The following is a 27,384-nucleotide window of genomic DNA, read 5'->3' on the forward strand; positions in this document are numbered from 1 at the left end:
CCACAGTTTGCTGCATCTTTACGTTGGATTCGTATTCTCGTCGTCAGTTATTGTGTTCCGAACACAGATGAGGCTGCACACAGGAAAGTTAAAGTAACAGTGACCTCAGTCTTTAATAATACACTCCAGAGTGAGGAACAGGCCTTAGGGGCCAGCTTATATACAGTGCTCCCAAGGGATGCTGGGATCCCTTGGGACGTCAGGGGATGAGCTCCCTGGTGGCGGAACATGGGAGTGCATGCTTTACAGATACACAACAGTCCGCACCATAGCCAACTCGGGGGCAGAGTGCCGTGTCTCTGAGACCCCGGCTGCGCATGAAGGATCTAACGGGTAGGGCCCTCCTCACCGCCAACCAAGCTACGTCTTGGTGCTTGTCTGAAAGCTCTGGCGATGAGACGTTCTGCCAGACGAGTTTGACAGTCCGCTCGGGGAACCACCCGGCAGGGTCCACCCTCTCCTTCTTTCGTAGGGCACCCAGGACCTTACGTGCCGACTACTGCTTTATGGCCTTGTGGTCAAAGGGGTTTTTTCTGAAAAACTTTTCCACGAAGGGCAGGCATGGTGCAACTGGTGGGGATGTTTCGTGGCAGCGTGGCCAGACCCATCCTTCGCAACACCGGGGACAGGTAGAACCTCAGCACGTAGTGACACTTGGTGTTTGCGTACCGGGGGTCTGTGCACAGCTTGATGTAGCCGCAGACAAAGGTGGCCATCAGGATGAGGGCCATGTTCGGAACATCCTTTCCTCCACTGTCCAGAGATTTGTACATCGTGTCTCTGTGGACACGGTCCATTTTGGACCTCCAGACAAAGTGGAAGACGGCCCGGGTGACTGCCGCGGCACAGGAGCGAGAGATGGGCCAGACCTGTGCCACATACAACAACACCGAGAGCACCTCACTCCTGATGACCAGGTTCTTTCCTGCCATGGAGAGGGAGCGCAGCTTCCACCATCCCAGTTTATGTTTCACTTTGGCGATACGCTCTTCCCAGTTTTTGGCGCACGCCCCGTCCGCTCCGAACCATATTCCCAACACCTTCAGGTAATCTGGTTTAATGGTGAAGGGAATAAAGGATCGGTCGGCCCAGTTGCCAAAGAACATGGCTTCGCTTTTGCTGCGATTGACCTTCGCTCCCGAGGCCAGTTCAAACTGGTCGCAGATTGTGAGCAATCTGCGGACCGACTGCGGATCCGAGTAAAAGACAGTGACGTCGTCCATGTACAGGGAGGTCTTGACCTGAGCGCCTCCGCTGCCTGGGATCGTCACCCCTCTAATGCTTGCATCCTTCCTGATGGACTCGGTAAAGGGCTCGATACAGCACACAAACAAGACAGAGGAGAGGGGACAGCCTTGCCTGACTCCAGACCTGATCGGAAAGCTTTCAGTTTCCTACCCGTTGATTAGAACTGTGCTACTGATGTCTCTGTAGAGCAGTTGGATCCAATTGCGGATACCCGCCCCAAACCCCATCTTGGAGAGCACGTCCATCAGGTACGTGTGCGATATCCTGTCAAAGGCCTTCTCCTGGTCCAAGCTGATTAAACAGGTGTCCACCCTCCTGTCCCGCACGTAGCCGATCGTATCCCTAAGTAGCGCCAGGCTATCAGAGATCTTCCTGCCGGGGACAGCGCAGGTCTGGTCCGGGTCGATCACCAGCTCCAGAACAGACTTGACCCTGTTTGCGATGACCTTTGACAGGATCTTGTAGTCGACTTTTTCCCCTTTATCCAACCTGTTCGTTACATCCTCAAAGAATTCTAGTAAATTTGTCAAACGTGACTTCCCCTTCATAAACCCATGCTGACTCTGCCTGACCGAATTTTGCTTTTCCAAATGTCCTGCTACTGCTTCTTTAATAATGGACTCCAACATCTTCCCAACCACAGATGTTAGGCTAACTGGTCTATAGTTTCCTGCTTTTTGTCTGCCTCCTTTTTTAAAGAGGGGCGCCACATTTGCAGTTTTCCAATCTGCTGGGACCTCCCCAGAATCCAGGGAATTTTGGAAAATTACAACCAATGCATCCACAATCCCTGCCGCTACTTCTCTTAAGACCCTAGGATGTAAGGCATCAGGTCCAGGGGATTTATCTGCCTTTAATTCCATTATCTTACAGAGTACCACCTCCTTAGTGATTGTGATTGTGTTAAGTTCTTCCCCCCCCCTATAGCCCCTTGACTATCCACTGTTGGAATATTGTTAGTGTCCTTCACCATAAAGACTGATACAAAATATTTGTTCAGAGTTACTGAAAATCTCCATGTTCCCCATTACTAATTCCCCGGTCTCGTCCTCGAAGGGACCAACATTTACTCGAGCCACTCTTTTCCTTTTCCTATACCTATAGAAACTCTTGCTATCTGTTTTTCTATTTCATGCTAGTTTACTTTCATAGTCCATCTTCCCTTTCTTAATCATTTTTTTTGTCATTCTTTGTTGGCTTTTAAACGCTTCCCAATCTTCTGTCCTCCCACTAGATTTGGCCACTTTGTATGCCCTTGTTTTTAATCGGATACCATCCTTTATTTCTTTAGTTAGCCATGGTTGGCTATCTTTTCTCTTCTGCCCTTTCCTCCTCACTGGAATACATTTTTCTTGAGAGTTGTGAAATATCTCCTTAAATGTACACCACTGTTCATCAACCGTCCTACACTTTAATCTATTTTCCCAGTCCACTTTAGCCAACTGTGACCTCATACCTTCACAGTCTCCTTTATTTAAGCTTAGTACGCTGGTTAGAGATCCAACTTTCTCACCCTCCATCTGAATTTGAAATTCAATCATGTTATGGTCACTCATTCCAAGGCGACTCATGTCCCAGTTTCTTTAGCTCTCTGAGAGAAGACATTTCTCCTCATCTCAGTTTTAAACGGGCGGCCCCTTATTCTAAGATTATGCCCCCTAGTTCTAGTCTCCCCTATCAGTGGAAACATCCTCTCCTCATCCACCTTGTCAAGCACCCTCATAATCTTATACGTTTCGATAAGATCACCTCTCATTCTTCTGAATTCCAATGAGTAGAGGCCCAACCTACTCAACCTTTCCTCATAACTCAACCCCCTCATCTCCGGAATCAACCTAGTGAACCTTCTCTGAACTGCCTCCAAAGCAAGTATATCCTTTCGTAAATATGGAAACCAAAACTGCACGCAGTATTCCAGGTGTGGCCTCACCAATACCCTGTATAACTGTAGCAAGACTTCCCTGCTTTTATACTCCATCCCCTTTGCAATAAAGGCCAAGATTCCATTGGCCTTCCTGATCACTTGCTGTACCTGCATACTATCCGTTTGTGTTTCATGAATAAGCACACCCAGGTCCTGCTGTACTGCAGCACTTTGCAATCTTTCTCCATTTAAATAATAACTTGCTCTTTGATTTTTTTTTCTGCCCAAGTGCGTGACCTCACACTTTCCAACATTATACTCCATCTGACAAATTTTTTCCCACTCACTTAGCCTGTCTGTGTCCTTTTGCAATTTTTTGTGTCCTCCTCACACATTGCTTTTCCGCCCATCTTTGTTTCGTCAGCAAACTTGGCTACGTTACACTCGGTCCCTTCTTCCAAGTCGTTAATATGGATTGTAAATAGTTGGGGTCCCAGCACTGATCCCTGCAGCACCCCACTAGTTACTGGTTGCCAACCAGAGAATGAACCGTTTATCCCGACTCTCTGTTTTCTGTCAGTTAGCCAATCCCCTATCCATTCTAATATGTTACCCCCCAATCATGTGACTGTGGAGCTCCTAATCAGACCCTGGATCACATCGATGAGCACTGTCCTCGGGGGAAACTAACAGGCAGCCGACAAGATCTCCACGCTGTTACACCAGAAGCTTTAGCCTGGATATCTGACGTAGACATTGACATTTGATTTGCTTTGTTACAACCACATGAAAGACGAGGTGAAGGACTGAAGGAGTGCTGCACTGTCAGGTGCCAACCTTTGGCTGGAGTATTAGGGCAATGACTGATCTGCCTGTTCAGGCGGATGCTGAAGATCCTATGGCACTAGCGGAAAAAGAGCAGGGAGTTCTCCCAGTGTCCTGCACCGAACTCAAGATAAACAGGTGGATTGATCCCACTGCTGTGTGTGGGATCTTGCTGTGCGCTTTGTGGCGTTTCTCAGTGATCTAATGAACTGCTGTAAAGCTGCGGGTTTTGTACATCAGTGGGTCAGTGGGGAGGGAGAGGAAGCAATACATTAATCACAGCTGCCAGCAAAGTCAGCCCCCCCCGTGAACACAGATACACTCACCTGATCTCCCCGAGGCAAGTGTGGCTAGCGACCAGGTAGTGAAGAGCACGGATGGACCGGTCTGTGAGCATGTTGTTGGACAGGTTGAGCTTCGCCAGTGAGGTGTTTGCAATGGGAGTCACAGTGAGTTCCTCTGTGCCGGTGTCTGTGATCCCGTTACCCTCCAGTCTGTATGGATCAGAAATAATCAACAACAACAACTACTTCTATTTATATAGCGCCTTTAACGTAGTGAAATGTCCCAAGGTGCTTCACAGGAGTATTATGCGATAAAAATTTGACACCGAGCCGCATAAGTAGAAATTAGCGCAGGTGACCAAAGCTTGGGCAAAGAGGTATATTTTATGGAGCAACTTGAAGGAGGAAAGAGAGGCGGAGAAGTTTAGGCAGGGAGTTCCAGAGCTTGGGGCCCAGGCTACAGAAGGAACGGCCACCGATGGTTGAGTGATTAAAATCAGGGATGCTCAGGAGGACAGAATTATCGGAGCGCAGACATCTCGGAGGGGTTGTGGGGCTGGAGTAGATTACAGAGATAGGGAGGGTCAAGACCACGGAGGGATTTATAAACAAGGATGAGAATTTTGAAATCGAGGCATTGCTTAACCGGGAGCCAGTGTAGGTCAGCGAGCACAGGGGGTGATGGGTGAGCGGGACTCGGTGCGAGTTAGGACACGGGCTGCCGAGTTTTGGCTCACCTCTAGTTTACGTCGGGTAGAATGTGGGAGGCCGGCCAGGAGTGCGTTGGAGCAATCCAGTCTCGAGGTAACAAGGGCATGGATGAGGGTTTCAGCAGCGGATGAGCCGAGGCAGAGGCAGAGACGGGCGATGTTACAGCGGTGGGAATCGGCGGTTTTAGTTATAGCGCGGTTATGTGGTCAGGTAAAGTAATCAGGTAAATAACAGACGAGCGAGCTGTATAAACAGGCAACATAGACAGATGGTGGCAGAGAGAGAGAATGTCAGTGAGATGGAATCAGAATGAAACACACTTGCAGTATGAAATCTCCCACTCACACTCACACACACAATGTTACTCACTCCAGTGTATGGATAGGGCAGTCCTGCTGACTCAGTGTTGCAGTCAACAGTTTGAATCCCAGCTCTCCGAGCTTGTTATTATTCAGCTTTAAGCACGTCAGTGACCGGTTGTGACTGAGAATGGAAGTGAGTTGGTCAACGACTCTACCTCGAATCAGATTATCACAGAGCCTGGTGAGGAGAAAGGCCAGTGTTAACCATCACTGTACAAGAACATTTTTCGACACAGCGGAATACAAAGGCACTTTAACTTACTCCAGGGTCTGTATTTTACAGTGTGGGCTGTTCAGTGCCACACACAGGTCTTTCACTCCAGTGTCTCCCAGAGTATTCTTACTCAGGTAGAGCTGTGTCAGTGACGAGTTGCCCTCGAGACCCTTCGCAAGATGCTGGCCATCTGTGTGGGAGATCCCATTGGAACACAGGCTGGGGAAAACAGAGTGAAGTGGGGAGCACGTTAAAATTGGAACCGTAACTTCATCTGTACCCAGCATGCAGCAACACCTCTGGACACACACACACACACACACACACACACACACAGACACACACACACACACAGACACAGACACACACACACACAGACACAGACACACACACACACAGACACAGACACAGACACACACACAGACACAGACACAGACACACACACACAGAGACACAGATACAGACATAGACACAAACACACAGAGACACAGATACAGACATAGACAAAAACACACACACACAGACACACACACACACACAGACACAGACACACACACACAGAGACACAGATACAGACATAGACACAAACACACACACACACACAGACACAGACACAGACACACACACACAGAGACACAGATACAGACATAGACAAAAACACACACACACACACACACACAGACACAGATACAGGCATAGACAAAGACACACACAGACACACACACACGCACGCACACACAGACACACACACACACACACACACACACACACACACAGACACACACACACACACAGACACACACGCACACACAGACACACACCCAGTCATAGACACACACAGACACTGACACAGATATACACACACACAGACACACACACACACACACACACACAGACAATATACACATTATATCACTTACTCCAGGGTCTGTATTTTACAGTCTGCCCTCCTCAGTATAGCTGACAGCAGTTTCACTCCTTTGTCGGTGAGATTGTTACCCCTCAGTCTAAATACAAACATACAGAGACTCAGAGAGCAGCACTGGGTGGTGCCATTATAGTTGGGGTTTAGCTCCATAGATCTACAATTAATTTCTATTGTATTTAAACAACAAATATTAAGATACAAAAGATAGGATGGCGTAAGATCTATTCATGACACAGTTGTAACTGTAAACGTACATTAGTGCAGGCGCAGAGAGAGCAACAGACAGGTGTAAAAGGAAGGAACTGTTCTGGTGATTAATGATCAAAGAGCAAAGTCCTGGGGACAATTTGCTGCAGATTTCCCAGCCAGAAGCATCTTTACTGTTTGACATTATGATTTATCCCGCTGCCCTTTTTGTGAACAGGGTGTAACATTTGCGATCCTCCCGTCCTCCAGCACCACTCCCACATCTAAAGAGGGTTGGAAGCTTGTGGCCAAAGTCTCTACAATTGGTACCTTTACTTCCCTTAGCAACCGAAGATGCATCCCATTTGGACTGGGAAACTTTTCTGCTTTCTCTTTATCTGTTTTTACCCTTGCCAATTCCTCTACTGTCTCCTCCTTTACTGTGACATTAGCAGCATCCTCTGCTTCAGAGAAGTTGGGTGCAAAGTACTCATTTAGTACCTCAGCCATGTCCTGTGTCTCCAATAGAAGATTCCTTTTTGATCCCTAATCAGCCCCACCCTTCCTTTGACAAACTTTTTACTGTTTATATCTTCATAAAATACTTTTGAGTTCCCTTCTATGGTACCCGCTAATCTATCAGGGCTGGGACAGTTAGGTGAGGAGACATTCCTTCATAAGAACATAAGGAATAGGAGCAGGAGTAGGCCATACGGCCCCTCGAGAATGCTCCGCCATTTAACACGATCACGGCTGATCTGATCATGGACTCAGTTCCACTTCACCGCCCACTCCCCATAACCCCTTACTCCCTTAGCGGTTAAGAAACTGTCTATCTCTGTCTTAAATATATTCAATGTCCCAGCTTCCTCAGCTCTCTGTGGCAGTGAATTCCACAGATTTACAACCCTGTGAGAGAAGAAATTCCTCCCCATTTCAGTTTTAAATGGGTGGCCCCTTATTCTAAGATCATGTCCCCCAGTTCTAGTCTCCCCCATCAGTGGAAACATCCTCTCTGCATCCACCTTGTCAAGACCCCTCATAATCTTATACGTTTCGATAAGATCACCTCTCATTCTTCTGAATTCCAATGAGTAGGGGCCCAACCTACTCAACCTTTCCTCATAAGTCACCCGCCTTGTCATGTATTCAACCAGCATTGTAACCCATGTATAAACTGACCTAAGTTGTACACCGTGAGAACAATGACCACGAGGTGGGAGACACTCCTAACCTGGACCTTCAGGTATAAAAGGGGAAGCTCCACCCACCTTCATCACTTGAGTGCTAAGGAATAAAGGACAGGTCACAGACTGACCTTCTCTCAAGCATGGGACTCATATGCATTTATACTGTGTAGTAAGGACGTATCAATGGCGATAAGAAACTGGGATTTAAACCAGGCGAGCCTGGCCACTAGCAGAACAGACGAGAGGTACTGTGTTAAGGAATGGTTGGGATAGAGATTCAACATTGTTAAAGCAGCACACAGTTCTCCAGGCAGACAAGGGCAGTCGGGCATGCCTCAACATGCAGTCGAACCCAGAGGGGGAGTTCGACAGAGACAATGGCAAGCTGAACAGCGATTCACGCCATTGCAAGGGACAAAGCGGCCAGTAATGGGGCCATCAACACCTGTTAATGGTGCACTCAAGGACAATAACAGGGGCAGTCAGGGACGATCGACTGGCAAGGGATCTTTTGTTTCAAACCACAACTCATGCTGGAGGCGTTGAGGCACACACTCAGCCGGAGTTTGCAGAGATGAGCAAAATACCTGCAGAAATTGCAGAAATGGACACTGGGGGAAATCGCTGGAAGCTGAAGTTCAGCGAGTTCATGTGGAGCTCACATAAACCCGGACGCCAGACCAGTACACCACAAGGCCAGAGCGGTGCCGTACGTGATGCGGGAAAAGATAGAAGGCGAATTGGACCGCCTGTTGAGGGAAGGCATCATCTCGCCAGTCGAATTCAGTGACTGGGCGAGCCCGATTATGCCGGTGCTCAAGGCGGATGGGTCGGTCAGGATATGTGGTGATTACAAGGCCACCATCAATTGGGTGTCACTCCAAGACCAGTACCCGCTACCGAGAGCGGAGGACCTCTTTGCGACGCTATCCGGTGGCAAACTTTTTTCAAAATTGGACCTGACAGCTTACATGACCCAGGAGCTGGCGAGTGAGTCGAAGAAGTTGACCACCATCACGACACACAAGGGGTTGTTTGAGTACAACAGATGACCATTCTGGATTTGCTCAGCCGCCACGATCTTCCAACGAAATATGGAAAGCCTCCTCAATTCGATTTCAGGGACGGTGGTTTTTCAGGACGACATCCTCATTACGGGTTACGATACTGAAGAACACCTCCACAACCTGGAGGAGGTGCTACGCAGACTGGACCGGGTAGGTCTGCGACTGAAAAAGGCAAAGTGCGTCTTCCTAGCCCCAGAGGTAGAATTCCTGGGGATGAGGGTTGCAGCAGACGGGATCAGCCCTACTGCATCTAAGACGGAAGCGATCCAGAGAGCACCCAGACCCCGTAACACGACGGAGCTGCGTTCGTTCCTGGGGCTCCTGAACTATTTTGGTAACTTCCTTCCCAAATTGAGCACGCTGTTAGAGCTGCTACACGTGCTCCTATGCAAAGGTCGCGAATGGGTCTGGGGGGACAGCCAGGAAAGGGCTTTTAATAGAGCACGCAATTTGTTATGTTCCAACAATCTGTTAACGTTATATGACCCATGTCAGAAACTTGTGTTAACGTGCAATGCGTCGTCCTATGGTGTCGGGTGTGTGTTGCAGCATGTCAATGCCAAGGGTCAGTTACAGCCGGTAGCTTATGCCTCCAGGAGTCTGTCCCAGGCAGAAAGGGGCTACGGGATGGTAGAAAAGGAGGCGCTCGCATGTGTATATGCGGTAAAGAAAATGCACCAGTACCTGTTTGGCAGGAAATTTGAGCTGGAGACAGATCACAAACCCCTAACGTCCCTTTTGGCCGACAACAAGGCCATGAATGCAAACACATCGGCCCGCATACAGAGGTGGGCACTCACGTTAGTTGCCTATGACTACACAATTCGGCACAGACCGGGCACCGAAAACTGCGCCGATGCACTCAGCAGGCTCCCACTAGCCACCACTGATGGGGCTACCGAGCATGGTGCTGAGATGGTCATGGCTGTTGAAGCTTTCGGAAGCGAAGGCTCACCCGTGACAGCCCGTCAGATTAAAGTCTGGACAAATCGAGACCCGCTATTTTCTCTAGTCAAGAAATGTGTCCTGAATGGGGACTGGGCAGCCACATACAGGGCATGGCCTGAGAAATTTAAACCATTTCACAGGCGCAAGGATGAACTCTCGATTCAGGCCGATTGCGTACTGTGGGGAAACTGCGTAGTCATGCCCCAGATGGGCAGAGAGGTGTTCATCAGAGAACTCCACAATGGGCACCTGGGCATTGTCACGATGAAGGCAATTGCCAGGTCACACGTTTGGTGGCCAGGGATAGACGCAGATCTGGAACTTTGTGTTCGCAGGTGCAACACGTGTGCCCAGCTGGGCCATGCGCCCAGGGAAGCCCCCCTTAGCCCCTGGCCATGGCCCGCCAAGCCTTGGCCACGCATCCATGTGGACTACGCAGGTCCTTTCATGGGGAAAATGTTTTTGGTTGTAGTAGACGCCTACTCCAAATGGATCGAGTGTGACATTTTAAATTCAAGCACATCCTCTGCCACGGTAGAAAGTTTACGGGCAATGTTCGCCGCCCACGGTCTACCGGATATTTTGGTCAGCGACAATGGCCCGTGCTTCACAGCACTGAATTCCAGGACTTCATGGCAGGCAATGGAATTAACCATGTTAGAACGGCACCGTTCAAGCCGGCCTCAAACGGCCAGGCAGAACGAGCAGTGCAGATACTCAAACAGGGGATGCTCAGATTCCAAGGGAGTTCCCTACAAACCCGCTTATCACGCCTCCTGTTGGCCTATAGATCCAGACCACACTCGCTCACAGGGCCACCCGCAGAGCTACTAATGAAAAGGACGCTCAAAACCCGATTATCCCTTATACACCCCATCATGAAAGAATTGTCGAGAGCAGGCGCCAGTCACAATTTCACTACCATGACAGGAATGCGAGGGCGCGATGTATTGATGTAAATGATCCTGTTTTTGTCCTCAACTACGCTGCAGGGCCCAAATGGCTCGCAGGCACTGTGGTTGCCAAAGAGGGAAATAGGATTCTGGTAGTTAAACTTACCAATGGACAAATCTGCCGCAAACATGTGGATCAAACAAAAAGGAGGTTCAACAACCCCATAGAAGAAGCAGAGGAAGAACACGATATAGAATTCACTCCACCACAGGTGACTGAACAACGGAACCAAAGGGAGGAGAGCCCAGTCACTGTGGGCAGTCCGGACAGGCCTGAGGCACTGCAAACAGCAGACACTCAGGCCAGCGCCCAACAACCGGAGCCCCAACTCAGGCGCTCTACAAGAGAACGTAAACCACCAGAGAGACTCAACCTGTGATCCCAATAAGACTTTGGGGGGGGGGAGGTGATGTCATGTATTCAACCAGCATTGTAACCCATGTATAAACTGACCTAAGTTGTACACCGTGAGAACACTGACCACTAGGTGGGAGACACTCCTAACCTGGACCTTCAGGTATAAAAGGGGAAGCTCCACCCACCTTCATCACTCGAGTGCTAAGGAATAAAGGACAGGTCACAAACTGACCTTCTCTCAAGCATGGGCCTCGTGTGCAAATATACTGTATAGTAAGGACGTACCACCCCTCATCTCCGGAATCAATCTCGTGAACCTTCTCTGAACTGTCTCCAAAGCAAGTATATCCTTTCGTAAATATGGAAACCACAACTGTACGCAGTATTCCACTTGGAGCGTCGTGAATCTTTGGAATCTTTGGAAGAGTTGGGACTCTTTATATTAGAACAGCGTGGACTCAGGGGGCGACACAATTGATGTTTAGAAGATAATGAAGGGAATAGACAGTGTCCCAGCTGACCGTTTATTTCAATTAAACAGGTTAGGCAGGGCCAGTGGCACAAATGTAAGTTGTATAAGACCAGATCTAGGTTAGATGTCAGGAGCTGGTTCTTTCCCCAGAGAATAGTAAACCTCTGGAACAAGCCACCGTTTCATGTGGTGGATGTAGACTTACTGAATTCCTTCAGGCGAAAGCTGGATTTGTTTCTGTCTGCGGCGGAGATTAACACTTACAGAAGGGTAGGTACTGCAGGGAATTTAATGGCCAGAGTGATCTCCTGGACTAAGTTCGATCGCCTAGATGGGTCGGAGAGGAATTTCCCAGATTTGTTTTCCCAAATTGATCTGGGTTTTTTTTTGTCTCTCCCATGAGATCAGATGGGTTTGGGGTGGGGGCTGGAGTGGACATGCTGTGATACACGGTGGGGTATCGGGATTGTGTGGGGCAGGCTCGGTGGACCAGGTGGTCTTTACCTGTCTGTCATTGTTCGTATGTTCATAATTCTCTACCCCAGAGGGCTATGTACGCCCCGTCATTGAGTCTGTTCAAGAAGGAGATTGCTGGATTTTTGAGCACTGAGGGAATCGAGGGATTTGGGGATCGGGTGGGAAAGTGGAGTTGAGGTAGAAGATCAGCCATGATCTTAGTGAATGGCGGATCAGGCTGGAGGAGTCTGTCATGTATGTATGCTTGGAGTTACCAGCCACCAGGTGGCGCCACTGTCGGAGGTCATTGGGCTGTACGCACGGGTGTGCGGCCCAGGTATAAAAGGCAAGCCATCATGTAATGTAATCATTTTGGGCCCTAATAAAACAGAGCCAGGTTTGTACCTGTGTTAGTCTGCACTATTCAGTCTATCGAGTTATTACATGCATAACAGGGTCGTAGGGCCGACTGGTTCTATTTCTTATGTTCTAAGGGGAAGAAATCAACCCGAGAAATACCTGAGCACTTTGCATTTGTGTAGAACAGGGGTCAATCTCTGGATCCCTTCAGGTCCCAGGCCGCAGTGATTGAGGTTAAGCTCCAGGAGCCCATCACATGGATCAATGACAGTGGCCAGCACAGTGCAGTCCACCGGCGTCAGTCGGATCGCACTGTAGGGAAAGTCATCGCCCAGTGTAAGTGTCTCTCCCAATCCCACGGTGAGACGCATTAACCCTTTGTGCTGTGACTCAGACAGATAATACAGCGATTCCAACAGCTTCCTTTTGCCGAGCACAGTGTGGGAGTTTTTGAGGTCGTTCTCAGTCCGCCCCTTCACCCAGTCGATCACTCTGCGGGTGGTTTGACCAGGAAGGGGTCCCAGGATCTCTCCCAGTATCCAAGCTGAAGCCGACGAGGAGAGACCGACAATGAATCGGAGCCATGTCCTGAATCGGTCATCGCTCCCAGCAGAATCCAGCAGCTGTGTCAGGCCCTGTGGGTCTACAGTCAGGTATTTAGCCAAAGCGGCCACAAACTCCTGGAGAGTGATGTGAATGAAGGAGAAGAAGGATTCGGAAGTGTCTGGGTCCAGTTGTTCTGTCACAAACCCCGGCAGGGCCTGTGATCGCTCCAGCCTGCAGTCAGTTAAATGGTTCTCATTGAACACAGTGATGTTGTGACAGATTCCCAGATAAGCCATTTCACCAGTCCGGAGTAACAGCTCACGTGCTTGTTCAGCACTGACATCATGATGTTTATAAATGTTGAACACGTGGTTTTTAAAAATGTTCATGATGTAACTTGCAAACAATTGTGTGATGGTTGTCGGGAGTGTTTCCTGTCTCCCCTGCATTCGTCTTAAGCGTGGGGCCAGTGAGTAAGCGATGACCCTGCAGTAGGAGGGGTTGTCACACATGGAGTACAAGATGTCATGCTGTTCCACATAGGTCAAAGCTTCTTCCGCCAGGCGCTGATCTGTGAAGTATTTCTTAAAGTACTCCCTGCGCTGTTCCGTTAGGAAGCCCACGATCTCTGCCCACAGGTTGATCTCAGCTTCCCTCAGTGAGCCCAGTTCAGTCGGACGGGTTGTGACCAGCACGGAACAGCCTCCCAGTACTTTCTGTTGTATCAGGCAGCGTACAATGTCAGACACTTCACACTGGCATTCGGGGTGGAAACACTGGTGTTCATTCAGATTGTTTCTCTTCCAGTCTGTGAAATCAATCTTCTCCTTAAACTCCTCCAAACTGTCCCATATAAACAGTAGCCCCTGCGGTTCCTCCCAGAGTCGTTCGATCTCATTCCCAAAGTAAGGATAAGAATCCAGGATCAGTTTCTTGATACTTGTCCTGCCTTTTATGGAGTTGAGGTCTCGAAATTTGAACTGAAAGACGAACTGAAACTGTGGATATATTTTCCCGGCGGCCCAGTCATGGACAAGCTTCTGGACCATGGTGGATTTCCCGATCCCTGCCGGCCCACTGACCACTGCAGTCCCAGACTGGCTGTTTTTCCCAAAACTGCTCCTGAACAACTGGCTGATCCTCACGGTTTCACGTTCTACCTTGATCACCTTTCTTTGGCCTTCCTCACGCTTTCTCCCTCTGACAGTCCGGAGCTGTCCTGCCAGACTCTGATCAGGGTGGGTATGGATGATTACCGGCTCGGTGTATCGCTCCTCCAGGGAGAATTTCAGCGTTTTACCGCCGATCACATTCACCTTTAGACTCCCGTTCTTTTCACGGAGGATCTTTCTGTGTTGGACCTGAATTTCTGCAAGTGAAAATTGACGTAGTTATCAATAACAACTTGTATCTATGTTACGCCTTTAATTCAGAATAAGGCACCACCCATTTAAAATGGAGATGAGGAGGAATTTCTTCTCTCAGAAGGTCGTGAATCTTTGGAATTCTCTACCCCAGAGAGTACTGGAGGCTAGGTCATTGAATATATTTAAGGTGGAGGTAGACAGATTTTTGAAGGATAAGGGAGTCAAGGATTATGGGGAGAGGGCGGGGAAGTGGAGTTGAGGCCGGTATCAAATCAGCCATTATCTGCATTGGTTGTGATCCACCAAAATTCCCTGGATTCTGGGGCGGTCCCAGTTGATTGGAAAACCGCAAATGTAACGCCCCTATGTAAAAAAAAGGAGGCAGACAAAAAGCAGGAAACGATAGACCTGTTAGCCTACCCTCTGTGGTTGGGAAAATGCTGGAGTCCATTATTAAGGAAGCAGTAGCGGGACATTTGGACAAGCATAATTCAATCAAGCAGAATCAGCATGGTTTTAAGAAAGGGAAATCACGTTTGACAAATTTGCTGGAGATCTTTGAGGATGTAATGAGCAGGGTGGATTAAGGGGGAACCAGTGGATGTGGTGCATTTGGATTTCCAGAAGGTACTTGATAAAAGGTTACTGCACAAGATAAAATTCACGGAGTTGGGGGTATTATTTTAGCATAGATAGAGGATTGGCTAACTAACAGAAAACAGAGAGTCGGGATAAATGGGTCATTTTCCCGTTGGCAAAGAGTAACTAGTGGGGTGCCGCAGGGATCAGTGCTGGGGCCTCAACTATTTACAATCTGTATTAATGACTTGGATGAAGGGACCGAGTGTAATGTAGCCAAGTTTGCTGATGATACAAAGATGGGTGGGAAAGCAAATTGTGAGGAGGGCACAAAAAATCAGCAAAGTGATATGGACAGGCTAAGTGAGTGGGCAAAATTTTGTCAGATGGAGTATAATGTGGGAAAATGTGAGGTTATCCACTTTGGCAGAAAAAAATCGAAAAGCAAATTATAATTTAAAATGGAGAAAAATTGCAAAGTACAGCAGTATATAGGGACCTGGGGGTCCTTGTGCATGAAACACAAAAAGTTAGTATGCAGCTACAGCAAGTAATCAGGAAGGCAAATGGAATATTGGCCTTTATTGCAAGGGGGATGGAGTATAAAAGCAGAGAAGTCTTGCTACAACTGTACTGGGTATTGGTAAGGCCACACCTGGAGTACTGCGTGCAGTTTTGGTCTCCATATTTAAGGAAGGATATATTTGGATTGGAGGCTGTTCAAAGAAGGTTCACTAGGTTGATTCTGCAGATGAGGGGGTTGCCTTATGAAGATAGGTTGAGTAGGTTGGGCCTATACACAATGGAGTTCAGAAGAATGAGAGGTAATCTTATTGAAACTGACAAGATAATGAGGGGGCTCGACAAGGTGGATGCAGAGAGGATATTTCCACTCACAGGGAAAACTAAAACTAGGGGACATAGTCTCAGAATAAGGGGCCGCCCATTTAAAATTGAGATGAGGAGTAATTTCTTCTCTCAGAGAGTTGTAAATCTGTGGAATTCTCTGCCCCAGAGAGCTATGGAGGCTGGGTCATTGAATATATTTAAGGCGGAGATAGACAGATTTTTGAGCGATAAGGGAATAAAGGGTTATGGGGAGCGGGCAGGGAAGTGGAGCTGAGTCCCTGATCAGATCAGCCATGATCTTATTAAGTGGTCGAGCAGGCTCGAAGGGCCAAATGGCCTACTCCTGCTCCTATTTCTTATGTTCTTATCTGAAATAGTAAAACGCTCCATCGGTCTTCTCAAGAGTTTTTAAAGACAAAACAATAACTTTGGTGTCCGAACCACATAAGTACAGATTACGGCAGATGTCCAAAAGCTTGGTCAAAGAGGTAGGTTTTAAGGAGCGTCTTGAAGGAGGAAAGAGAGGTGGAGAGGTTTAGGGAATGAGTTCCAGAGCTTGGGGCCCAGGCAGCTGAAGGCAAGGCCACCGATGGTTGGAGTGATTTTAATCAGAGATGCTCAAGAGGGCAGAATTAGAGGAGTGCAGACATTTTGGGTGGGGGTTGTGGGGCTGGAGGAGATTACAGAGATAGGGAGGGGCGAGGCCATGGAGGGATTTGTAAACAAGAATGACCGCCTTCCAAGAATTCCCAGCGGGGACACCGAGATAGGAGGGATTCCAGCCCAGCGGAGACACCAAGATAGGAGGGATTCCAGCCCAGCGGAAACACCAAGATAGGAGGGACTCCAGCCCAGCGGAGACACCAAGATAGGAGGGATTCCAGCCCAGCGGAAACACCAAGATAGGAGGGACTCCAGCCCAGCAGAGCTCCAGGGACACCAGCCTTGCCCAGACCACCGACACCGGCACCTTCAGGCCGGCTCACCTTCTACCTTCAGCGGCATATTGACCCGGAGGCACGGCCCAACCTCAGAAGCTGAGCCGGAGAGTGACAAGTTTTAAAACTTACAATTTAGACTCTCAACCGAAATACTTTTAAACATTTATTATTAACCTACATCTTTGACTTTTAACAACTTTTAGAAACTTTTTAAATTGGGAAAGCTTTTATAATCTATTATTGATTTACATCTTAGATTTTTAACAACTCTTAGAAACTTCTGAAAACGTTTTTAACAACTCTTGGAAACTTTTTAAATAAATTGGGAAACTTTATCAACTTTTAATTTTTTTAAATTACTTTGGAAGTCACCTTTCTTATGCCTGCCCCCCCAACCTAGCCTCGGGCCATCTAGCATCAATGGCGCTACCCAGCGCCGAGCTTGCGTCCAACACTGCGCCGTAGGCAATTAGGCTTATCGAGCTGTGCCTGGTCTCCCGTTATCTTGGACCTCCTTGCCACTGGACCAAGACCTTGTTCAGCTAAGCCCGTGTGGTTGCCGGTGTGCAGTGGCCACCCCACGGTTAAAAGAACTCACGCACAGGCATCTTCCACTCCGTCAGTATGATTTGAATATCAATAATGTATAACAATAAAACCACACCTAGCAGGCATTATGGGGGAGGGGAGGGGGGGACGACACTGTATCTATTAAGAGAAGTGCGTCAGAATATTACTGCAATGCAAGTTATTAATAACAAGGTTTAGTCATGTTCACATATTATCATGGAACCCTGCAGTAACCTTCCAAACACAGATCGCAACATGCTGGGGGACATCTCCCTTGTGTGTTGTGTGGAATGAAATCATCACCCAGATCTTCACAGACCAGTTTTGAATTTTGTCGTACAGCGATAATCGTTCCCTAAGTTTGCAAACTGGGAACCAGTCCCCGTGTTTCCAAACTGGGAATCCATCCTACAACTTGTGAACTGGAATCAGTCTCACAATCTGTGAACTGGAACCAGTCTTTGTTTTGTGGGTTCTTTGCTTAAGAATTCATAGCAACACATTGCTATTAAGAACTAGTTGGTTTATTTACAAAGGTTGAACAATCACACTACATGTTACCAGTTCATCCACGAGGCTCACAACCTCGTCGTGGGTGACCCGCACCCAACTGGCTGGGGTTTTATTGAGTCTTGTGAACGATACCTGACTGGCTAAGCCACTCACAATGCAACAGCTCTACAACTATTTTGTTGTAAAATAGGAATTAAGTGCACCCTGATTTTTGGAGGGTGCACTAAGAACACAAATTGGCTAAAAGGGGAGGGGGGGGACACTAAAACCGACACGATAAACAAATCAAATTTTGGACATTAAAGCAACCCAAAATTTGGTTGCCGGGGGTGATGATGCACTCCAGTCCCTCCTGCGCCCACCTCTCGTGGAAGGCCGCGAGCGTACCGGTGGACACCGCGTGCTCCATCTCCAGGGACACCCTGGCTCTGATGCAACCGCGGAAGAGAGGCAGGCAGTCGGGCTGAACGACCCCCTCGACCGCCCGCTGCCCGGATCGGCTGATGGCCCCCTTGGCCAGGCCCAGGAACAGTCCTACGAGGAGGCTCTCCGGCCTGCCCGCTCCCCTCCACACTGCAACAGCTCTACAAACCCGTGAGCACACTCACAGGTGCATACATTTCAAGTCTCGCAATCTGTGAACTGGGAATCAGTCTCAGGTTGTGTGAACGATTGAATTTCTGTATGTTTACCTTTTAGATAGTTGGACACTCTGGGTTCCATTAGACTGCGGCTCACTTCCAATGGTAGACTGGCACCTGTTGAAATAATTGTCACCAGTTACAAAGCGGACAATGCGTGTTCTTATTGTAAACCCGGGTACATTCAGTCTCCGTCCCCCATACCTTTACTTTCAATCTCTCGCAGTATTTTTCTCAGTTTGGGTTTGGTGATCTCCATCTTTACAAAGGTTTCCCACATCGCTCTCCCGGCCCGCAGTCCGCTCTCCATCACAGTGTCCAGGAGACGTTTAGACGCGAGCTGATTACACCCATCCCTCGCCAGCTGTTGGATTTCCTGAAAAAGGACAGTTCAGTCACATCACAGAGCCTTCTATCCAGCGTATCTCTGTCAATCCACCTTTTATGTTATTTGGGCACGGGATACAAGAACATAAGAACATAAGAATTAGGAACAGGAGTAGGCCATCTAGCCCCTCGAGCCTGCTCCGCCATTCAAAAAGATCATGATTGATCTGGCCGTGGACTCAGCTCCACTTACCCGCCCGCTCCCCATAACCCTTAATTCCCTTATTGGTTAAAAATCTATCTATCTGTGATTTGAATACATTCAATGAGCTAGCCTCAACTGCTTCCTTGGGCAGAGAATTCCACAGATTCACAACCCTCTGGGAGAAGAAATTCCTTTTCAACTCGATTTTAAATTGCCTCCCCTGTATTTTGAGGCTGTGCCCCCTAGTTCTAGTCTCCCCGACCAGTGGAAACAACCTCTCTGCCTCTATCTTGTCTATCCCTTTCATTATTTTAAATGTTTCTATAAGATCACCCCTCATCCTTCTGAACTCCAACAAGTAAAGACCCAGTCTACTCCATCTATCATCATAAGGTAACCCCCTCATCTCCGGAATCAGCTGAGTGAATCGTCTCTGTACCCCCTCCAAGGCTAGTATATCCTTCCTTAAGTAAGGTGACCAAAACTGCATGCAGTACTCCAGGTGCGGCCTCACCAACACCCTGTACAGTTGCAGCAGGACCTCCCTGCTTTTGTACTCCATCCCTCTCGCAATGAAGGCCAACATTCCATTCGCCTTCCTGATTACCTGCTGCACCTGCAAACTAACTTTTTGGGATTCATGCACAAGGACCCCCAGGTCCCTCTGCACCGCAGCATGTTGTAATTTCTCCCCATTCAAATAATATTCCCTTTTACTGTTTTTTTTCCCAAGGTGGATGACCTCACATTTTCCGACATTGTATTCCATCTGCCAAACCTTAGCCCATTTGCTTAACCTATCTGGGCATCACCGGCACGGCCAGCATCTATTGCCCATCAATATCGCCCTCGAGAAGATGGTGTTGAGTCGCCTGGGCTATTCCAGAGGGCAGATACTAATCAACCATATTGCTGTGGCTTGGTTAAGAATGCTATTGGACTTGGGTCTGCTGTGTGATCCCTGTCTGACACCGGCACAAGGCTTCAGCTGCTGAGAGATGTAAGTAAGTAGAGTTAAAGATCCCGTCTCTCTCTCTCTCCCTCTGGCCCTCCTCAGCTATCCTCTGAGTCTCCAGGGTATCAGTTTAACACGTCATTCCATAGCACCAAATCCTGACCAATTGTATCATCATCATCATAGGCAGGCCCTCGGAATCGAGGAAGACTTGCTTCCACTTTTGACATGAGTTTTTAGGTGGCTGAACAGTTCAATATGAGAGCCACAGTCCCTGTCACAGGTGGGACAGATAGTCGTTGAGGGTAAGGGAGGCTGGGACTGGTTTGCCGCACACTTCTTCCGCTGCCTGCGCTTGATTTCTGCATGCTCTCGGCGACGATACTCGAGGAGCTCAGCACCCTCCCGGATGCACTTCCTCCACTTAGGGCAGTCTATGGCCAGGGACTCCCAGGTGTCGGTGGGGATGTCGCATTTTATCAGGGAGGCTTTGAAGGTGTCCTTGTAACGTTTCCTCTGCCTGCCTTTGGCTTGCTTGCCGTGGATGAATTCCGAGCAGAGCGCTTGCTTTGGGAGTCTTGTGTCTGGCATGCGAACTATGTGGCCTGCCCAGCGGAGCTGATCAAGTAAGTATGGTCAGTGCTTCAGTGCTGAGGATGTTGGCCTGGACGAGGATGCTAATGTTTGTGCGTCTGTCCTCCCAGAGGATTTGCAGGATCTTGCGGAGACATCGCTGGTAACTTGGTGTCTACAGTACATGGTCCATGTCTCTGAGCCATACAGGAGGGCGGGTATTACTACGGCCCTGTGGACCATGAGCTTGGTGACAGTTTTGAAGGACTGGTCTTCGAACACTCTTTTCCTCAGGCGGCCGAAGGCTGCACTGGCACACTGGAGGCGGTGTTGGATCTCGTCGTCAATGCCTGCTCTTGTTGATAAGAGGCTCCCGAGATAAGGGAAGTGGTCCAAGTTGTCCAGGACCACGCCGTGGATCTTTATGTCTTGGAGGCAGTGCTGTGCGGCGGGGACAGACTGGTGAAGGAACTTTGTCTTACTAATGACCAATTGCATTGCACGGATGACATTCCGAAGATCCCAGCAGCATTGTAGCGTAGAGTACATCTCTTAAGCATTGCATTATTTAAAGCGTTTTCTACTTAATTATTTCATTAAACAGATTTAGCCTTCAGTAACAACATCGATAATATATCCTCCATTCATTCTCATTTTCTGTTTACAGAAACCTTACTGATCATTATCGCATTGATGTTACACCCTTTCTGCTGTAAACCCTGATTATAATCACTTAACCATCGGTGGCCGTGCCTTCTGTTGCTGGGGCCCAAGCTCTGGAACTCCTTGCCTCAACCTCTCCGCCTCTCTACTCCGGCAAGATGCTCCTAAAAGCCTACCTCTTCGACCAAAGCTTTTGGTCAACTGCACTAATCGGACGTCACAAAGCGCTTTACAGCCAATGAAGTATGATTAAAATGTGGTCACTGTTGTAATGTGGGAAACGCAGCAGGCAATTTGCGCACAGCAAGCTCCGACAATGCAGCTCTCCATCTGTACCGCCCCTCCGACAGTGCAGCGCTCCCTCAGTACTGCCCCTCCGACAGTGCAGCGCTCCCTCAGTACTGTCCCTCCGACAGTGCAGCGCTCCCTCAGTACTGACCCTCCGACAGTTCAGTGCTCCCTCAGTACTGCCCCTCCGACAGTTCAGCGCTCCCTCAGTACTGTCCCGCCAACAGTGCAGCGCTCCCTCAGTGCTGCCCCTCCAACAGTGCAGCGCTCTCTCAGTACTGCCCCTCCAACAGTGCAGCGCTCCCTCAGTACTGTCCCTCCGACAATGCGGCACTCCCTCAGTACTGCCCCTCCGACAGTTCAGTGCTCCCTCAGTACAGTCCCTCCAACAGTGCAGCGCTCCCTCAGTGCTGCCCCTCCAGCAGTGCAGCACTCCCTCAGTACTGCCCCTCCAACAGTGCAGCGCTCCCTGAGTACTGCCCCTCCAACAGATCTATGCTGACACTACAGTCTCGCTGTCAAAGCTCACGTGTGAGTAACGGCCTCCAACAAGGGAAGCTGTCACCTATTTACTTGCAACATGGAGACGTCACACCTTCAGGAGAGAAGAGGAGACAATTGCACGAGAAAGTGACCAGCACTAGTAAATAAATTCCTTCTATTTAAACATCGGTGCTGTTTATATGCGCTATGGACAGAACATTGCACTGACAATCTGTTTTCTATCCAACGCACCGTGTACACCTGGCCGTTCAGCTGCAATTCATGAAATATCGCCAGACTGACGCCTTCTACACATTCCTCAATGGCTTGTTCTATTCTGGGCCGGTAGAACTCGGTGACTCTGCGGAGTTGGATGTCACTGTAATCTTTCAGAGTCAGTCTGATAGAAGCTCTAGGATCTGGTAAACAGGGAACGAATAAACTCTGGTTAAAACTGATGGTTGACAGTGTAATTGGGTGTCGGGTGAAATCAGCAAATGCACTTGGTGTAAGTTTCTGACACACTCAGGGGGTGGTAGAAAAGTGACTTCTCTAAACACGCTCCCAGGATGTGTCCAACATTTATTGCCCTTCCCTACTTGCCCTTGAGCCACCTTCCAATGGTGAACTGGGCGGACACGAGACAGATGAAGTTTGCACGTCGCGACCAGGGGCATTGCACACCCGGGACGCAGCACCTCCGGACAGTGCTGCTCCGCGTCGCCATTAAACCGGACCCGAGGATCACTGCGGGGCGCTGGAGGCTGACTGCCCGCCCAGAACACCCACCGCTGCCATTGCCGCCACTTTGGGGCGAAGAACGGAGCAGAGAGGACCCGGAAATCCAGCCTCCTCGGGTCTTGTCAGCTTCAAATGCTGTCGGATGCAGCATTTGAAATACATTCTCAGTGTGTAAAGATCGAACATGCAGGAAGCAAAGGGTAACGGTCGATGGGTGTTTTTGTGTCTGGAAGGCTGCATCCAGTGGGGTTCCGCAAGGCTCAGTGCTGGGTCCCTTGCTTTTTGTGGTATATATCAATGACTTGGACTTGAATGTTGGGGGTTTGATGAAGAAGTTTTCAGATGATACTAAAATAGGCCGTGTGGTTGATAACAAAGAAGAAAGCTGTGGACTGCAGGAAGATATCAATGTACTGGTCAGGTGGGCAGAACAGTGGCAAATGGAATTCAATCCGGAGAAGTGTGAGGTAATGTGTTTGGGGAGAGCTAACAAAGCAAGGGAATACACATTAAATGGTAGGACACTGAGAAGTGTAGAAGAACAAAGGGACCTTGGAGTGCAGGTCCACAGATCCCTGAAGGTAGCAGGCCAGGTAGATAATGTGGTTTCGAAGGCATGTGGAATATTTGCCTATATGTTGAGGCATAGAATACAAGAGCAAGGAGGTGTTGCTTCTCGGCCTTTTGGCTAAGATCATGCGTAACTGACCTGACAGGGGAGTAACCATGACCCCAACGTGGTTCTCCCTGGATCAGGAAGGTGGTTCTCCTATGCTTTTTGGAAATAGGAGGTGAGTGGGGTGACTTGACCCGTCCACCTCCACGGAGGTGTGTGGGGTTGCTGACCCATCCACCTCCATGGCACGAACCTGGTATTGCAGTACTTCCAGGAACGGTGCTTGGGCTCTCGGCCTTTTGGCTAACAGCATTAGCGCAGGGTGATCCTTGATGTGTGCAAGGTGACCTCTGGCGTTTGTGATCTGACAAAGAATTGGAAAGATTGGCTACGAAAAATAAAAAAAAAAGGAGGTTATGCTTGAACTGTATAAAACACTAGTTAGGCCACAGCTGGAGTACTGTGTACAGTTCTGGTCACCACATTACAGGAAAGATGTGATTGCACTGGAGAGGGTGCAGAGGAGATTTACAAAAATGTTGCCTGGACTGGAGAATTTTGGCGATGAGGAAAGATTGGATAGGCTGGGTCGGTTTTCTTTGGAACAGAGGAGGCTGAGGGGAGACCCGATTGAGGTGTATAAAATTATGAGGGACCCGGATAGAGTGGATAGGAAGGACCTGTTTCCCTCGGCAGAGTGGTCAACAACCAGGGGGCATAGATTTAAAGTAATTGGGGGGAGGTTTAGAGGGGGTTTGAGGGGAAATGTCTTCACCCAGAGGGTGGTGGGGGTCTGGAACTCACTGACTGGAAGGGTGGTAGAGGCAGAAACCCTCACCACATTTAAACAGTACTTGGATGTGCACTTTGAGTGCCGTACTCTACAGATCTACGGACCAAGAGCTGGAAAGTGGGATTAGGCTGGGTAGCTCTTGGTCGGCCGGTGCGGACACGATGGGCCGAAATGGCTTCCTTCCATGCTGTAAATGTCTATGATTCTATGTACAGTTACCTGTGCTGCTGTCTATATGGCTGAATACATCATGGAGGACATCGAGAGAGATGTGGGTCTGTTTGGCTTTTTTCGCGGACGATACTCCGTCTCCCAGCGTTGTATCCATATCCTCGTCTGATTGGCCACTGGCGCCTGTCTTCCTCCGTGTTGGTGTTCGGCAGCCCCTGTGTCCCTGTACAGGGAGGACTGAACCCCTTTCTGTACCGACAGACCTCTGTTCCATATTCTCCAGCGCCTCTGCACCGACGCCCATCCCACTCACAACCCCCTCAGCAATCGCAGCAGAGCCCGAGTCACGACCAGCGAACGGATCTGTTATCCTTGGCGTCCGAGGCGTGCCGCTGGAAGCGAAGGGGTTGGCAGCAGCTTGTCTGAAGGACTTCGCGCCCTCACCGCCCAGTGCTGTGTGACCAAACGCAGCCTGTCCAAGTGCCCCTGCCCCACCGCCGCGCTGGTTTGTTTCCGCACTGGGACTCTGTGGTTCGCGGGTGAGCCCTCTCTTCTCACTCGTACAATCGTCGTCCATCTCGGTCACACCCCATGCCCCGAAAGTGCCACCTTCAGTCGCTGTGTTTAGGGGCTGCACCCTATCACCAGGACCTGTACTGTGCCGTCCACCAACATGACCAAAGGACCTCGCGTCCTCTCCGCCCAGCTGTTTCAGCTCCTCCAGCGGCGGTGTGGGAGGGGTCCGCTCCTGACCCGCGATCCCCGGCATTTCACAGCCCCTTCCTTTCTCCCTGCCCCACCGTGATGTAAAGAGCGCGCCCCTCACTTTCCCCCGAGCCCTGGGTTTCTCCTCCTTGCTCTGGGTGGCGCCCCGGTTACTGCCGAATAGCCATTTGAATCCCCCAGGTGCTGCAGGACCCCCGAAAGTGAAGCTGGGACCCTTTGGCCCGATGCTGGCTCTCACGCCCACTTTGCCCGGTGCGGCAGGGTGGGGGCTGAGGCGAGCAGGCGGGCCTGGGTTGCTGCCCGCCTGGTGCGCGTTGGCCGGAGGGAAAGGGCCCCGACCCTCACTCTCCGGGGTCACACGGACGCAGACCCCGTTACTTGGTGATGGCGTGTCGCTGCTTGTCCAGAACGCAGTGGCAACACGTGAGGGGGCGCAGCAGCCAACTGGCTCAGGGGTCTGCTCCACATCTCCAAGGGCCATGGTGATGTCCATTTGGTTACCGGCCTCAGCGAGGCTGGCTCGGCCTGTCGGTTTTCCCAAAGCTCCTTTGTGACTGGAGCCAGGTTTAGCGAATATGTTTTGTCTGCAATGCCCAAGGATGGAGCGTTTTGGTTTTGTGACGGGACAGTGCTCCACACCCTGCCGTTCTCCGTTGCTGATATAACTTGATGCAGAAGAACAGTTCCCAATGGAGACTACTTGTCCCTGGGAGATCCCCATGCTGCACTGACTGCAAGTGTCGATCCCACTGTCCCAGCTTTGTTTCTGCCCTTTCTTGCGCAGGGACATGACTTTTGCAAACATTGTTCCCGAATGGACTCCTTCACACGCAAAAACTGTGTGAGATGCGTACAATGTCGGAGCACAAACACACGCGTGTTGATCAAACGCGGGGTCAATTCATCTGCTTCCTTTCTCCTGCTTTTCATTCGTTTGTCGAATCCACGACCAGGACAAAATGGGAATATATCCCGTGGGCCTCCGCAATGATTGGAGTGGCGGTTCTCAGATATTTGTGGATTGGAATCGAATCTGCGACAATCGGTCTGCTGTAACCTGCAATGAAAAAAAGAAAGACTTGCGTTTATATAGCGCCTTTCATGACCACTGGACGTTTCAAAGCGCTGTACAGCCAATGAAGTACTACTGGAGTGTAGTCACTGTTGTAATGTGGGAAACGTGGCAGCCAATTTGCGCACAGCAAGCTCCCACAAACAGCAATATGATAATGACCAGGAGAGGCGAGAGTTCGGGGCCCAGGAGAGGCGAGGGCTCAGGGGCAGCACGGGCCCAGCCCACACTGCGATATGTGGGCGCACTAGGCCCGTGCAGCAGAGCAGGTCTCCAGTCGTCTTGGTTAACCCTTGCCACTGGACCAAGACCGAGCTCTGTCAAGACCCGTGGTGTGGCTGGTGTGCAACGGCCACCCCACGTTAAAAAAATCCACCCACAGGCATCTTCCACCCTTCAAGTTTTAGTTCGGGATCTGGAATATTAGGTCCTTCATTGAAACACCTGTGAACTTTTTGACGTAGAAGCAAGTCATCCTCGACTCGAGGGACTGCCTGTGATGATGATGATTGATCAGATAATCTGTTACGTTATGTCGATTGAGGGATAAATATTGGCCACCTGAGAGAGCAGACGGCACCTCGGTTTAACGTCTCATCCCGAAAGACGGCACCTCCGACAGTGCAGCACTCCCTCAGTACTGGAGAGTCAGCCCTCGAACGTTTTGTGAATAAGTCCCTGCAGTGGGCCCTGAACCCACAACCTGGTGATTCAGAGACAAGGTTGTTACCCACTGAGCCACAGCTGAGCCAGAATATCCTTTCAACATGACCATCACAGTCAGACAGTCCGTTCATTCCTTAAGACGCTGACGGACAGGAAGCAAAACCCAAACCTTCTGGAAATAGTCAGCGGGTCATTCACCTTCTGAAAGAGAGACGGGTGGGTGAGCATATCAGGCATTACACGTTGGGAAGGGTTCCCCTCTGCAGAATAAGAGTTTGGCAGAGTGGAAATGCTTATTGCCAAGCTGGGCACAAACAGCACACGATTGTCCTCCCATTCTTTGGGCCAGTCATAGAATGATACAGCACAGAAGGAGGCCATTCGGCCCATCATGGCTGTGCCAGCTCTTTGGTAGCACTATCTAATTAGTCCCACTTGCCTGCTCTGTCCCCAAAAGCACTCAGGGGGAGAAATTCATTGGCGCTTTATTTGGGCAATTTCGAAACCTTGATAAAGTTTGTGCCCAGCTGCCCAGAAATTTGTTCGAATCGGTCAAAGAGTTGACAGGGGAGCTAAATCACCCGTTGCACGCGACAAATCCCCTGGGAGGACAGACGCACCGACGTTAGTGTCCTCGACCAACATCCCCAGCATTGAAGCACTGACCACACTC

General features: G+C 49.5%; 1 protein-coding gene and 1 non-coding gene across 2 annotated transcripts; one reads left to right on the forward strand and one right to left on the reverse strand.

Moving 5' to 3' along the window:
• LOC139274038 (NACHT, LRR and PYD domains-containing protein 6-like) lies at positions 1 to 25,778 on the reverse strand. The gene is made up of 11 exons (XM_070891092.1): positions 24,296 to 25,778; positions 22,179 to 22,345; positions 18,637 to 18,808; positions 18,484 to 18,549; positions 16,754 to 16,804; positions 12,586 to 14,341; positions 6,429 to 6,515; positions 5,557 to 5,727; positions 5,302 to 5,472; positions 4,264 to 4,431; positions 1 to 73 (listed from the first exon to the last, which is right to left on the reverse strand). Exons 1-11 carry the CDS (start codon positions 25,776 to 25,778, stop codon positions 19 to 21), a joined length of 4,347 nt encoding a protein of 1,448 aa, XP_070747193.1. The 3' UTR covers positions 1 to 18.
• Positions 23,336 to 23,532, forward strand: LOC139274374 (U2 spliceosomal RNA). The gene has a single exon (XR_011595454.1). It is a non-coding gene; the product is annotated as a U2 spliceosomal RNA (small nuclear RNA).
• Positions 25,779 to 27,384: the final 1,606 nt, after the last annotated feature.

The sequence above is a fragment of the Pristiophorus japonicus genome, chromosome 9 (genome assembly GCF_044704955.1).
Source record: "Pristiophorus japonicus isolate sPriJap1 chromosome 9, sPriJap1.hap1, whole genome shotgun sequence".
Lineage (NCBI taxonomy): Eukaryota > Metazoa > Chordata > Chondrichthyes > Pristiophoridae > Pristiophorus > Pristiophorus japonicus.